The sequence below is a fragment of the Pleurodeles waltl genome, chromosome 8 (genome assembly GCF_031143425.1).
Source record: "Pleurodeles waltl isolate 20211129_DDA chromosome 8, aPleWal1.hap1.20221129, whole genome shotgun sequence".
In the NCBI taxonomy this organism is placed as follows: domain Eukaryota; kingdom Metazoa; phylum Chordata; class Amphibia; order Caudata; family Salamandridae; genus Pleurodeles; species Pleurodeles waltl.
In genome coordinates, this window is record NC_090447.1 from 126,191,109 (window position 1) to 126,207,027 (window position 15,919).

Below are 15,919 nucleotides of genomic sequence, written 5' to 3' on the forward strand. Positions count from 1 at the left end.
TTGCTTTCCCAATGCTTGTTGTTTTAGGCATGGGGAGATTAAGTGATTTTCCCGGAACAACGCTGAGACTTGAAGCTGTTTCCCCAGTTGGCAGCTCTGGTTATAACACCACATCGTCTCCGCAGAGTAGAGGGTTGCTTGCCACCCCTCAAACCCTTGCGCGGTTTTAAGGCAGTGCAAGACGCCCAAAGTAAATACAAACCAAGTGAATAATGCAGTCAACGGTCATAGTTTCAGTGCCCCCTTCCACAGACGGCACCACTGCCTGACCTCTGTAAGCTACAGCTGCTGTTCCTATGCACTGGTTGCTTGTGAGATAAGCCAGCTCTCTGTTGGTTATGACCCAGCATGCCCTAAATGCAGTAGTAAGCATGTGTTGTATCTACCAGCCCAATTTCCTGGTAATACCTGGTTCAGTCTCTTTCTCAAGGCCTTTGTGCTTGTGTGTCATCCATTTCCAGTGAACCTCTCTTTATAACAATCTAAAACGAGTAAATTCCCTTAACTCCTTAATCCCCAATTAATCCACACTTTTATAAAACGTTTGGTTAGGTACATCATTTGTTATCTGCTGCAGCCCCTTTTATTTATACTGTAAGAGAGGCTTCAGTTCGGATCAAATAGTGGGCCTCGGCTGGCCACTTGATCTTTTTTCTATCTTACCCAGTATTTTGTACAGTGCTGCCAAACAAACTCACACCTCAGTATACCATAAGAACATTGCTGACGGTGTGGTAACCGTGTTCCATACTACAAGCTGTCGGCTGTGTAAAGTGTCATTGCAAAAAACATTTCTGATTAATTCTTACATGGTATCAAACCGGTTTCTTGTTCAGAACCAGACTCAGACTCCTATTCCCTTTCACCATGGCTCCTGTTGTCTTCTCTGGACAGGCATGTTGTCAGAGCTGCCACCACTTCCATGGCTTGAGTCTGCTCTTCCTTCGTCTGCTGTCGGGATGGGCGCCTAATGCTATTCAGTCTTAAACCGCTTCTACGCTGTGGCACATTCGCAACAGACTACAGTGCTCTGCCCCTTTCACTTGCGTCTCTATCCAGTCCCATACATCCTGTGGGTCCATAAAAAATCTGGATCCTGTCCCAGACATTACTTTGAGCTGAGCGGGGAATAGTAGAGGCTACTTTACTGAAACGCTTGGAGTTTGTGTTAGGCCTGTTTGAAGGAGGCCCTCTTTTATTGCATGGCTGTGGTATAATCGGGGAAGATCATCACTCTGTTGCTTTAAACTTGCAGTTGTCCTTTCACACAAGCTCGTTGAACGATATAGTCTCTATCTCTGAAAAGAAGGAAGCATGGGTCTACTGATATAAGCAGGAACTTTGTGTGCCCCTTCTTAGGCAAATAAAAAAGGGCAGACCTTCTGGAGCTACAACTTGCTTAATCCAGATGTCCAGATGTGTCACCATAAATCTGCCTTCCAGAAATCACATTTTTTTCTATCAAATCTTGCTTTTTTGAGTCCTTTGAGTCAGTCTATAGGGTTTAAGGTCCACAACTGTGGTTTCAATTGAGAAAAGCCACTCCAAATTTTTCTGGCGGTCACTCCACAGCAGAATTATACCTGCTTTCATAGTGTCTATTGTAGACTTAAGTACGTCTCTGGACACAGTAATCACTGCATGGATAGAATACAACTTGTCAGTACCCTGTATTTCTACAGTGAGGATCGGAGGGGTGTCAATACTCTGTTTGTCCAATGCTGATCCATCGCCCCAGTTGTTTTAACCCTAGAGAACTACCCCATGACAGTGATAATCCACTCAGTTGTGCCAATCTATCTGTGCAGATGTTCTAGCCTTAGAGTATCTTACCATGGCAGTGATAATGCACTCACTTGTTGGGTTTCTTGTTTTTTTTGTCACTCTTTTACATTCAGGTCTGAATCAAGTACACCGTTCCGAGCCCCTGCTCTTTCCAATTCACAGTCTCTAAGAGGGGAAATATTTCAAGGGGCTTGCATTGCCTTAGAATTACAATAAGGGGCCAGTGAACTCCAGACAATGCCATGCCAATGTTCATTACTTGTGTGCTCTTCCGATTGTGCACCCCCACTTTCCAAGGAGCATCACACTTATTCAAGTCCCCTTTACTCCCTGCTGTGTCACTGCTTAAGTATCTGAGTCATTTATGTGGGCTCACAGGGCTAACGCGGACTGTGGGGAATGTGCGGTCACCACTCACCTCCCCCACTGAAAAGCTTAAGAGCCTTGCACACTGGTATTCCCTCCGCTATCTAATAGGGGATTGTTGCCCTGCTAATCTCTCTATTTAGCGGGTCCTCTTTATCTTTCTATCATAAGCCTTTCTCCTTCCACCCCTTCGGCACCTGTGCTGGGGTCTGTGGTCTTGCAGGAGCACCCAAAGCTTGACCGATAGGTTGGACCTAGGATTGCATCCTGTCAAGGGCAAGGGCACTGTAGTTGGGATTTGATGTCTTCAAGGCACCCCCACAACACATTTAAGCCACAACCGCCACCGGTATGGCTTCCTTTTACTGAACTCCTGCTCCCTTTCTTCATGCCTCGATCTCAGTCCAGCCTGGCATTGGGCCATGCTCAAACCCCAAAAATGTTCCAACAGTCTTTATGCCAATGGATGGTAGGAATTTTGTGTATTCCCAAGAGAGGCTGGAAACTTCCCTCAGAGAAATTCACCCAAAATGTGTAATATGAGCCAAAGTTTGAGGTTTGCAGGGCATCCTGGGTATGAAAATTGAATGGGATATATACAAGTCACATTACCCTGGACTCTCCTAAGTATCTGGATTTCAGAAAGTCTGCATTTAGTAGGTTTCCCTGTGTGACAGCTGACTACGGACCCAAATACTGCTGCTACCCATACACTGAAACGGGTTGAGCTTGATGGCAAAAATGTTATGTCTCCATGTTGAGTCTTTAGGCCCTTCCTATCGCGGGCACTAGGCCCACTCACACAGTTGGGGTATTAGTTTTATCAAGAGGAATGTGGAAACAAAATTGTAAAACATTTGCTATTATCAATTGAATTTTCTTACTTTTTGGCTTCCAAATTAAACCCAGTGTGCACGAAAGAACACATTTTGCAAAATGCCCTTTGAATCACATGATAGTATGGGTAACCCCAAATTATCAATTATATAAATCACCAATATGACCAAACAAACTATCTTCAATGGATTTAAAAATGCATAGCCGTACCCGTATTTTATTATTTAGATTTTCCCACATGAATTGAGGCGTTGTCGTTACACAATGAAAAAGTCATTGTAATCTGGATCTCAGTTGTTGGCTCTGGGTAAAGAGTGTTTTTCGACCCCTAACAAACACTATACGCCTGCGACGAGATGGGTATAACAGACGTATCAATATATAACTTTTGTAAATCCGCCATCGGGGCACAAATATACAGATGAAAACGTTGTCAGCTACTTCTATTCTCCGCTCTAAAAAAAAAAAATTTTTATCTCAATGATTAGTTGTTTAGGCAAACCAAAAGCAACCTACACTAATGATCCCTTGCTAAATTCAGAATTTTGTCTAGTTTTCAGATATGCACAACTTTCCGCATTCACTCAAGGGTTTCAAACATGTTTTCACCACAAAAATTGTAAAAAAAAAAAAAAAAACTACCACTTAGAAAAATAAACTGCGTTACATTCATTTTTAGAAATCTCTTTGTTTCTGAAAGCTGGGAAGATGGTGATGTTAGTTCAGCAAACCTTTAAATGATGCCATTTTTAGAAACAAAATCATCTGTATTCATGCACAGCATGTTTCTCATTAGTCAACAAAAGAACTGAATATATCTATATTTTGACTTGGTAATTGGTTCCCTCCAAACCTTGGGTACCTTTAGTACACCAAACATGTAGGGGGAAAGTCAAGCACATTTGGTCTGGGACCTTTTTTCGGGGAAAGGGTTATGAAGGATTGAGACCAAAGTGCTCCAAACATAAACAAAAGGCTCTGCACTGGGGCAGAAAAAGCTCCAGGAGCTAAGGGGTTAAGGGCACCTTTTTTGGTTTAGAGATGTGTTAACAATACAATTGTGGCTCGGAGAATTACAGCAACTCAAATCATGAAGGATTTGATGCAGCTCAAATGAAGCCCGAAATATAGTGACATCTAGAAACTTCCAGAGACCTCCTTGAGAACCAGTGAAAGAAGGGTTAGGGGAGGAATAGGAGAATGCAAAGTGTATCAAGCAGGGATGCGATGCCCGGGACATCTTGTTTGGGGTCAAGGGCAACAAGTTTTCATGTTTATTTTGTCCTTGAGACAAGTAGGTCCAACCCTCTGGCAGCCAAAGGGTTTGTGCTGCAGTTTACAAAAAGGGGAACACATTTGAGGTAATGCACGTCCATATGGTAATGCTGTTCGACCTTGTAGTTATGGTTCATTAATTGAAAGCCTTTATTATTAGGGTGAGTGCTGTAAATAAATGTTTTAAGGTCACACTGCACCACAGACAGTGGTTCCAGTAAAATAAAAAAATAAATTAAAAAAAGTGTACATACATGTTTGAGAAGTTTAACAATATGAGGCTAAGTATAATGCTCCCAGAATGCTCTCTGGTTAGATGCAAATGTTTGCAGAAGCTTGTAAGCAAGAGTGAGGATTCTTTGCTTTTAAAATAAAATGTTCAGAAAAAATGCAACTAGGAAAAAAGGTTTTGCTACTGTGAAACTTAGGTGCTATTCCTTTGGCGGGCATTTATTAAAATGTGTTGATGCATGCTAGTATTTCCCAAAAATATTCCTAATTGGAAAATCAGTGTAACCATTTTCAACAAGATTATGGGAAGCATGAAAATAAATAAGCACTGACAAAGCGAACCGATCCAACATTTTTTAGTGAGTCTTAGTTTCGTCAATGCATGTCTTGTTTTTACATGGATTTTGTAATACTTTATTGTTGTGGGAGCTGCCAGGCCCTCACCATTGTAACAAACACTGGCAAAAACAAAAACAAAGTTTTTGATCTCTAAAAGCACACGTTGCCACCAGTGGCCTAATAAAGGGCCCACAGCCCCCCCAGCTCCAGTGGGCCCATTCAGCAGAGCACCTGCCCTGAATGAGTCTGGAGAGGGGGCCCCTCCATGTTCTTTGCAAAGGGGCCTCCCCTCCAGTTTCATTACGCCACTGATTGCCACTGTAATTCCTGGCACTGAACAAAACTACTTTGTGTGCAAATTTGCTCCTTGTGGAAGAATAGAATGTGATTACTCACAGTAAAGCCAGCCAACAGAGAGAGAAATATAAGTTTAATGAAAAACAAACGCCAGATCTAATTAGGGACCCAATTCTTAAAGAAAGTCACAAAAGGGAACCCATAGTATATGTCTTTGAATTAGTGGCTTTCATAAATTCACATGAAGTATACTAGGAAATTGTACTCCTATTAAATATTCGTGAACTGTTTTTTTAGCATGGGGAAATATGTATGTGTAGATTTGCCCATGTGAAAATCAATTGAGCGTTTACAAGTTCACTTTCCCTCCAACCACTTTTTCCTAACCCTGGAAGAAGTTCTACTTCTGCCATTGTCAGGAGTACATTTCCAACCTTTCTCATTATAGGAAAAGATTAGAGAAGAGCTGGTGAAAATCCTTAAAACATGAAAGTTAGTTAGTTTGCAGACTCAAAGGCATTTCAGCCCTGGAACTATTGCTTACTGCTTCCTCCAGCCCCAGTATGTAGATCGGTAGAAAGGTGGCACATTAAGGAAATTGCTGCAGTAGGGATTATAAATGGAAGTATTCAAGCCCTACTATGGTAGTAGCCCTGGCATAATCAGAGAGGCTATTATTAGAGCTCTTACATAATGAGATTGCTGCCATAATTTGTTGCCGCACTACACAGCACCATACAGGACAAGTAGATTTAAGAAGGAACCTGTCCAATGGACAAGTAGATATTTTAATAAACTCCACAACCCTGAGCAAGTATTTTTTTATTATCTCAACCCCATTCCTTAACCCTGGAAAAGCAAACCCTTAGCTGGGATCAAATGGGGAGTAAGCTATCACCCTACCCACTCCATAACATGTACATGAAAGCCCACATCAGTCCTACAACAGTCATCCGGAGCTTTAGCCCAAATACTCTAAGGAGGCTTTTGCAGAGTCTTCCCTTTTTGCTCCACTCTCAACTGAACTGGTTATATCACTAATTTTGTTAATCTTCTCACTGCCAATTCCTACGGATGTCCTCCAGTGCCCACTTACTGGCAAAACTCTGGGATCAGATTAGGGAAAAATAAGTGCCTCTCTCCCAGCTCTTCAAACGTGTGAGCAAAATGCCGTCACCAGCCACTGTCAGACTCCCAAGGTATCGAGGGTTTGGGGGGGATGGGGTATGGTGGGACGGAAAGGTAAAGGCCCTCACACATCACAGTCCGTATTCTCCTGTACGGCCAGCAACTTTGCAAGCAACTCTGTATTGCCTCCTAGAAGAGCAATTGGCGCTATCCCGGTTGGCCAAATGCCAGTTGTCATATCACTAGTTATTACACCAGGTGTACCTTTATATCGCAGCACTTTACATTCGGAGTATTTTACTTTGCAGATAAGACAGTAAGTATATTCTTTTTTAATTTGTCAATGTTAGTAAATCTATATATACACGTATACATTTAAACGCATATACACACACACGTGTATACATTTTTTAAATAAATATGTATTTATTAATTTTTTCTTTTAATTTAAACTCATTTTTAATACTTATATTTTTTACATTGAATCTAATAGTAATATATCATTGTAATTAACTTCACATTTCATAATTTTTTTTAAAAGCCCTTATCCCTTAAAAACACAGTACTATCACTAAAGACTACTCATGCTCAAGCCCCAAAACTCCTTACCACCCCTATACACTACCCACCCTGAACCCTTAAAAAAACATACTATTCCCATTCTCTACTCATCCCTAAACTCTAAAAAAAAATAATACTTCTTTTTATATTTATTAAAAAATATCCCAGATTGTATTCTTGTGAACAGTATTTGGAGACGTAACACTGAGGTTTGGACATGGAGATGGTGAAGGAAGTATTAGTGACAGATTAGGGGGGTGTTACATAACCTGTGTTACAGTGACAGGAATATTAGAGTGAAGGGATATGGGAGGAGTTATTGCAAGAGATTTTTGGATGTATTAATAGGAGACTCATTGGGACATGCACGTCTAGGTAGAATCATATTACTCCTAAAAGCAACACATTTTCCTCTAATGCTCTTCTCTGTTCCATCCCTTGCCTGAGGGTAACAAACGTTACAATACCCAGAGAGACGATAACAACAGCACTGACCTTAAAGGTACTTAGACCGAACTGAATGTACATAAATGCATGCACTGACAGAAAGTAATAGAACTGTCTATATAGATTTCAATGAGTATTAAGGAACATTAAGTTGAATAAAATGACCTTCTGCCTTAAACACAGTACCTGCATGATGTCCTGGAGGCTCTCTGTGAAGGCTATTTCTGCTTCCACCATGTAAAACTCGGCAAGATGTCTTCGACTTTGTGAGTTCTCAGCTCTGAATGTTGGGCCAAATGTAAAGACTTTGGTGAACGCCCTGCAAAGCAAAGCGAAAATCTTATGAAATGTAAACACTTATGACACTCAAGGATTAACCAGGCACAACAGAAAATCTTGCTTGTCTTTTGTTGATTACCACTGTTTCTTCGAAGAAAACAAACATCAGATACAGAGTGTCGTTCTTAAATGATTCTTCTCCTACTTCCCTAATTCAGTCCAATAGATTAAACTAGACCACTCTCCAATCCCATATCTCCAAACTAAGGAGCACCTCAACACTCTATTAACATTGGTGTGGAATTCCTGTAGTCCGACACCGAGGACATATTGTTTGGGGTCAAGGACAACAAGTTTTCATGTTTATATGGTCCTTGGGACAAGTAGGCCCAACCCCTTGCAGCACAAACCCTTTGGCTGCCAGTCTACAGTACATTATGGATCAGGGAAGGGAATAGTCTGTGCGTCTTCATGTTATTGCTGTTCAAACTTGTATCTATGGTTCATTAATGCAAAGCCTTTGTTATTAGGGTGTGCACTCTACGGACATAATGTAAGCTCAGACTGCACTACTGACAGTGGTTCCAGTATAAAAACGTGTACACACGTTTGCAAAGTTTAAAAATATGAAGCTATGTATACTGCTCCCAGATTGCTCTCCGTTTAGATGCAAATATTTAGAGAAGCTTGAAATCAAGACTGATGATTTGTTGCTTTCAAAGTAAAATGTTCTAAAAAAAATGCAACTGAGGAAAAACAGTTTTGCTAAACTACTGTGAAATTTTAGGTACTATTTCTTTGAAGCGTCATTTAGTAAAATGTGTTGATGCATGCTAGTATTTGCAATAAATATTCATAAGGGAAAATCAGTGTAACCAGTTTCAAGAAGATGATGGCAAGCATGAAAATAAGGAAGCATTGGCAAAGCCAATAGGTCAACACTGGTGGTTAGCCTTTTGCTTTCTCAATGCATGTCTTGTTTTGACCTGTTTTCTGTAAAATGTTTTTGTCGTGAGAGCTGCTGGGCTCTAACAATCATAACCAACATTGGCAAAAAGAAAAAATATTTTGGGGTCTTAAAAAGCACACATTTCCACCTTAGGTTTTGGTACTGAACAGAATTACTTTGTGTGCTGATATGCTTCTTGTGAAAGAGCAGAATGCTTTCACTCACAGTGGAGCCCACCAATAGATTGATAGAATTGTAATAAAAAAGCAAAGGTCTTGGTTAATGCCAGACCTGACTAGGGGGTCCTTTCCCAAAGAAAAATCACACAAGTGCACAAATAGTATATGTCCCTACATTAGTGCTGATTTACACCTCATGAATTCACAAGAATTTACAGAAGTTTGCAAGGAAGGTGGACGTCTAGAAAATATTTATGAACTGCATTTTAGCACAAGTAAATACAGACCTGCAGATCTGCTCACACAAAAATCTATTCAGTGTTTACAAGTTCACTTTCCCTTTAACCAGTTTTTTTTTCCCAATCCTGGAAGAAGTTTTACTTATGCCGTTGTCAGGAGTACATTTCCAACCTTTCTCAGTATGGGAAAGAATTAGAGAAGAGATGGTGAAAACCCCTAAAACATACAAGTTTGGACTGTACAATCTCAAAGGGCATTTCAACCCTCAAACTTTTGCTTTCCACCGCCTCCAACCCCAGTAGATAGATCTGCTGAAAGGTGGCACAATAAGGGAATTGGTAATATTCAAACCTTACTATACTATGAGCCCTTGCATAATCAGAGAGGTTATTATCAGAGCTCTTATATAATGAAATTGCTACTGTGAGAGCGGAGATTTTGTGTCGTTAATTTTCTGTCTTTACATAATAATACTTACGTATTAATGTGTGAATTAATTTGATTATAAATTTATGTGTATGAAAATTGTGATCTACTTAGTGGCCGCCATAAGTGAAAGACCTGCAGTTGTTAACACTGTGTTGAAAATATTTTGTCTCTTTAAGAGCGTGTTCTTTACTAAAATAAATGCTGAAATAACATGAGTATTTGTGGCCTCTGCTGGGCTGAAGAAGAAGCAAAGCCGCTGTGCAATGTTATCTGTATTAAATGTTTCTAGTGTATTCTGTTCTTATGACTTCATCTCCGTTGCCTAACAGACTTAATTCACTGTATTCACATATTTGCCTGTAGTTAAGTTTGTAACTTGTGTTCTTCCCTCACGGAAATGGCGCAGAGGAAATGTTTCCATATTTTGCAATCACTATCCTGTAGCAGAGTATTCGGAAGGTCCCAAACAATGGGTCTACAGATGCAGCAGGAGAAGAGGATGTACAAGACACAATTTGTATTAGTTCGAGTTTGGTCAATGGAACAGCAACCAATAATTAACCTCAGAGCTAACATTTTATATAATTTTGATATCTGTTGACTTTCTCATTGGACATATTTTTCCTCACCTTATGTTTTAGCCAATCACAAGAGTTTAGCAAGTTTAATTTAATGTTTAGTCACCATTGGTTTGGGGTCATTCATTCCTTTGGTCCGTGATCTTGCTTGTATCCTGGGATCCAGAGACTTTACTGCATGTGATCTGTCACTTTTACATTTCATACATTGCCTGTTAGTCTACTGACATTCCGGTGTTTTTTTAAAAATTATTTTCCGAGTTTATTATGTCTGTTCAATACTGAACCAATGCTTGGATGGTTTAGTAATCATATAGTGCAGATTCTAAACCATCTCCCTTACCTTGCTCCAGTTCTGAAGCTGATGTTGCTGTCTCCCTGATGATGTAGACATTGTTGCTGAATACCTTAGGGATTGGGTAAATGTATGAGCTGAGTATTGTTATTTGACTTTTGTTTTTCAGGTACCAGATGCTACTGTTTTAATGCGCTAGAGCTAGATGATTTCTAAATTCGTGTTACTAAATCTTTTACATGAAGTCCAACATGTTAATGCTAATTAGTGAGGTATTACTCCGATATTCATAAATGGTCATTGACTCAATTCGTTTGTTGTTTCAATGTATTACATTTCTCTTGCTCAGATTCTATTGCTATGGTTCCGTGTAATATCCATTGAGGCATAGTTTCTAATTGCATTGTTTAAACTTAGGTACATTTGTCGATTTAATCAGCCTTTATTGTTTCTTTACATGCATCATTTGATTTTGAAAATTATTTTTGTGACTTTAGCATTGTTTATATAGGGAAATAAACATTTTAACTTCTTAACGAATTGTGTGGTTATTGATGGTCGAATTGATCATGGTTTTTTTAATTTGATGTTTATGATGTATTCACTATGACGTTTTCTTTAAAGCAGATTTGGTTCGGTTCATCGACCTAGTGTATGAAAGCCACTATCTAGTCTATTGTGACTAAAAGGTAGCTGAGATTTCTGCTTTAACACTACCATAATTTGCCGCCGCACTACGTGGCATCATAGGGACAAGTGGAGTTTTTTACAGGACTAATAGATTTATGAAGCAACTTATCCCATGGACAAGTAGGTTTTTTATTAAATCTACACCCCTGTACTAACCTCTACCTATAACCTCGTGTGGTGATCTAAACATCTGGCATAAAACAGCCCAGTGTTGAAAATCTGGGGTACACACACTTAACTTGTTATCCACTAGTACTACAACTTTAACAATTACTTGACATATGAAGTACACTAAATATTTTTTTCTAAACAATACAATGGTTAGATCGTAACTGTCTAAACAATTACTTTATTTATTCAAACTAATTTTCAAGAATTGAATTCCATCTATACATAACTCATTTTAACCAGTCATAGTCCATAAGGTCATTAATGTGTCATCTTTCCATTCTTTACCATATCATCAAATTTTTACTTTCAGTGCCAGAATCATGTTTGGAAGTACACCACTTTAACAACGTTTATACTTTACTCCGTATCTCACAACCAATTCTTCAGGAATGCTTGATGTAAATCATCTGTTTCATTTCCCGATTCTTCAGTTGTTCTTTCAATCATACTTCTTCATAGATTTCTTTTTGTTAAGATACCCATGATACAGCTTCTTCCTCAAATAGTGCGACTCTCTTTAGAATGTCAAGACATTGTATCAACAAAATCTTCAGAAAAAGAATATATTATGGATAATGAGTATAGTACAATTCTGAGGCAAACAAATGTCTAATTCTGAGAAGGGGGCGGGGTTTATTACAGTTTGCTTGGACAGTGTAAATGATGCACACTCTGGAGATGCCTTGCTACAGCAAACTTTCTGTTCTTCACTTATTCATCTTTTACAAAGTCTGCCATCCTTTAGGAATCCAATGGCCTGGCAGGGAGAGTGATGTACTGAGGCATCAGCTAATTAAATGAAGGCTAGAAAATAGGGCAATTTCAAAATATCTTTATCCAGGGAAAAAAAAGCCAGGGCACGATGATGAGACAGAACCACCTTAGAGTGGTACATAGTAAAAAGAAGTAGAATGTCCCAAAAGCTGAACAAGAGCAACCGAGGACTATAGGAATTAAATAAAAACAATCTGCATATCTGTAGCTTAGGTTAACTGAACATTCCGTATGAAACCCTTCGTATTGTGAATTTCCTTAGTTCATTTGATACAAACTTTAGGGAAACATAGTATGAAATTCAGACTTTACTCCCAACAAATGTGGGGTAAGTTGGTCTATGTTGGGGGAAAGGGCAAAGTTACGAGTGAAGTCCCAAGCATGGTGGTTCTTGGATTTAACAAGGGAATTCCCACAGAAAATGTTCTGTACAAGAAGGCGAATAAAAGCAAATACACCCTATTTCATAGACATTTATGAGAGGGGATTTCATATTTTACTAAACAGCCAGTCTGCCCCGAAGAGGTGTTAAAAAGAAAATCAATAAAAGTATTCACATAAAGTCCCTAGAACCAAATGGAAAAAATATGAAAATGTGTGTTAAGAGCACTGGTGTTTCTCCTCATCGTATAAGAGTAAGGACTTACAGACAATAAAAGCCACCTTGGGAAAGCAGGTAAAGGTGGCAAGTCCAGCTTCATGGCCCAGCAATCTCATATGCATCAGCACAACAGTTGGAAACTATTGGGGAAGCCATAGACACCCCCACCCCCACGGAGGGGTCCAAGCAGCTGTCAGCCAGGCCATCAAAGATGTGTTTGAAGTTGAGGTCCATCAAAGGAGGCAAGCTCAATTCAACCTCAGTTCAAACATACCTTGGAAAGAATGGCCTAATCACACCAGTCTCTGCTAAAATTGCCATTGGGGTTATGCAGTTACCTACAAAGTGTGAGTGCTTGCCCGCCACGAAAATTAATTTATGAAACAATAGGGAAGCTTTAGGAAATCTGATATCCGTAAATGTGTAAATAAACCTGAAAGAAAACTCTCGGAATAAGGGCAAATTCTCTTTGTTTCCATGTGATTTAGATTATGGCAGTGGTCGTGGTGGTCCAACTGCCACATTACGACTGTGGCGGAGCCGCCTTGGTCCGGCCGCTGCCAACGCGAGGTTGCCGCCAGTCAACAGCCTGTCGGTCTCGACTGTTGTAATCTGCCAGGGTGGCGCTGCATGCAGCATCGCCCTGGGGATTACGACTCCCCAATCCTCATGCATTTTCATGGCTGTTGGACTGCAATGGAAAGGATGGTGGAATGGGGGCATCAGGAGCCCCCTGTGGGCCCCTGCTCTGCCCATGCACTTGGCATAGACAGTGCAGGGGCCCCCATGGATAGCCCCGTTGGCCTTTCCACTGCCCAGAGTACAGGCAGTGGAAAGCGCAATGGGTGCTGCTGCACCCGCCGCACCGCCACATTGGCGCTTCCCTGTTTCCCACTGTGCAGGTGGGCCGAAATGCGTTTTCCACCCGCCAGCCCAGCGGGAAACTTGTAATAGGGCTGGTGTTGTTCTGGCAGTCAGATGGCGGTACGAGTTTGGCGACTCGTAACGAGGGCCTATATCTGGTTATTATATTCTAAGCTCTCATTTTAATTCTGGGCAATTATTAACATGCACTTGAAGCCTCTTCAGGAATAGGCCCTACAGGATCTCATGACAGCCTATTTATAACCGGCGGCAAATTTCTAAAGCTGCCGTAAATCAAATTTAGTGGGGAAATAGCAAAACGTATTGGAAAGAACGAGTTTATTTCTTGATGAATGGTCACTTCCAGACTGACACCCTGGCAGCCTAAACATTTAAACAAGGAAATTTTATAGGCTCCATCGATTATTTTGTTAGCCAAGCATGGCACTTCCCCCAAATTTTGGAGTGCAAATCTCTTGCATTGCCTGGTATTGATCATATACCTTTAAAATCCATAATCAATTGGAGATAATGCCCTCAGTCACAATTTTACCTTTGGAGGTGTATTCTCCCCATCCAAATATGACAAGAATTCGTCCTTTCCGTATTCAGTAGTTGTATGATCTGCAATAAACTTTTAACCTGAAAAGTTTAAATTAGGGAGGGAGTTTGACCTCCCTAGTTAAGAACCCCATTGGCAATTATAAAAAAGGACTGGTCAATTATTTGAAAGTAAATTTGTAAAGGGATCCTTTAGGAGCTAGAACTCTTCATGAACAAGGAAAAAGGATGTCACCGTGGGTCGATTTCCATTGCCACAACCTGAAGAAAAAGTTGAGGAAATTCAAACATGCCAATCATCAATCCATTAAAAGCTACTCTTATTTTTAAAATTATATAAAGCAAGGGTAATGCAGAATAAAGTGCAATACTTTAACCATAACTAGGAGGAAATGTTAGCCGTAAATCAAACCAGGGATCCCAGAAATTCTGGAAATTAGTGGCACTACGGCTACATGGCAGGGAGATCAGAGCTTGAAGTATGACTACTAAAGAGGCATGGGTTAGTTACCTGCCTTTGATGTATAACAGGCTGGCACAGTTGAGGGACTGGCAGCAGTTAATGACTTTTCCACCTTATTTTCTGTATCAGCAGTTAAAGACAGAATTTCAGTGATCAAATTAACTTGGGCAGAAAGCCCGGATGCTCTCCCAGCTGTTATAATAAAATGCAACATTGACTGTTGGGCCAAATTATTTTCAGAAATGTTGAAATTCCTAGGGCATACTCGGAAAACTGGAAAAGTGCAATCATAAAACCTATTAATAAAAATGGTGGGCCAGGGACCCGAAGAACTATTGGTTAATTAGTATGATCAATACTGGTGCTAAGATCTATGCAAAAATATTATTACAAGCTCTTAAGCAATGGTGTGAGGAAGCCTATTCAATGTCTATGGAATAGTGTGATTTTAAGACAGGACCTTCCAATTGAGACCACTGCTTCAGTCTCTAGGCCAAAGTGCAGAAGTCCATAGAGGGTGGGGAAGCCTTACATACATGTTTCATAGATTTTCTGGCCACTTTTGACACAGTGAATCAGGAATTGTGGTTTAATATAAAATCTCAGGGAATTCCAGGAAATATCCTAAGGATAGTAATAGATCTTCGTAAGGAGTACTGGGCCTCTGTGGAGCTGGACTCCAGTGGTAGTCTTTCAAGACTGATAAAGATCAATAATGGGCTGCACCAGGGATGTGTACTGAGACCCACGCTATTTGCCCTCTTATTAGCAGATCTCCCATAAAAAACTCCTAGTCACTCATTCCTTTTGCACCCAAAATGGGAGCCTCTCAAGTCCACTGCCTTCTTTACGCGGACGACCTACTCATTTTGGATAGAACATCGATTGGCCTAGAAAGGAAATTGAAGGAATTTAATAAATGCTTCCAAAGGAGCAAGTCAATAATTAATCATGATAAAAGCAAAGTAATGACTTTTGGCAGGACGCAACATAGTTTTGTTTGGACAATAGGGCAAAGTAGCATCAAAGAAACTGCTGAATATAAATACTTAGGGATTGTTCTAACCAAATCTCTTACTTGGTCATCACAAATGTGTACCTTAAGGACTAAAGCACTTTCAACAATAGGCAGAATAAGAAATGTAAGAACTATGAGGGCCCTTCTCCTCTCCCAGTGTTAGCAGCACGTAAAGCATTATTTCCACAGCAAATCCTTCATGGCGTGGAACTATTGGATTTCAGTAATTTTAGAAACTGGGAAAAGTTGGAACAATTTGTTTAAAAATGGACTATTCTTGCCAAATTACACCATGCCTTTATCCATTAGATTGCAAACTGGTCTGCAGTCCTGGATTTCCAGTTCACTGGTATGCTCCCTTGCCTTTTGGAGTAAGTTGATAACATCAGAGCAGCCGAAAATTGCCAAATTATGCAAAGACGAATCTATTAAAAGCACAAAAATGAGCTTAGTTAGGCAAAAAAGTAAGGATGTGGCTATGTGCCATAGTAGCTGATCTGAGAATCAATAACTTTGAAGTGGCTTTCTCCCTCTTTACTCGAAAAAAAGAAACCAGAGAACT

The 15,919-nt window shown here is 40.1% G+C and overlaps 1 protein-coding gene across 2 annotated transcripts in view; it reads right to left on the bottom strand.

Annotated features, from left to right (window-relative positions):
- NARS2 (asparaginyl-tRNA synthetase 2, mitochondrial) overlaps window positions 1-15,919 on the bottom strand; it is a 402,607-nt gene that overhangs the window by 248,405 nt on the left and 138,283 nt on the right. For both annotated transcript variants that reach the window (XM_069203933.1, XM_069203932.1), the window contains exon 7: window positions 7,453-7,585. In XM_069203933.1, coding sequence (XP_069060034.1) covers window positions 7,453-7,585 — 133 coding nt within the window. The remainder of the gene's footprint in view (window positions 1-7,452; window positions 7,586-15,919) is intronic.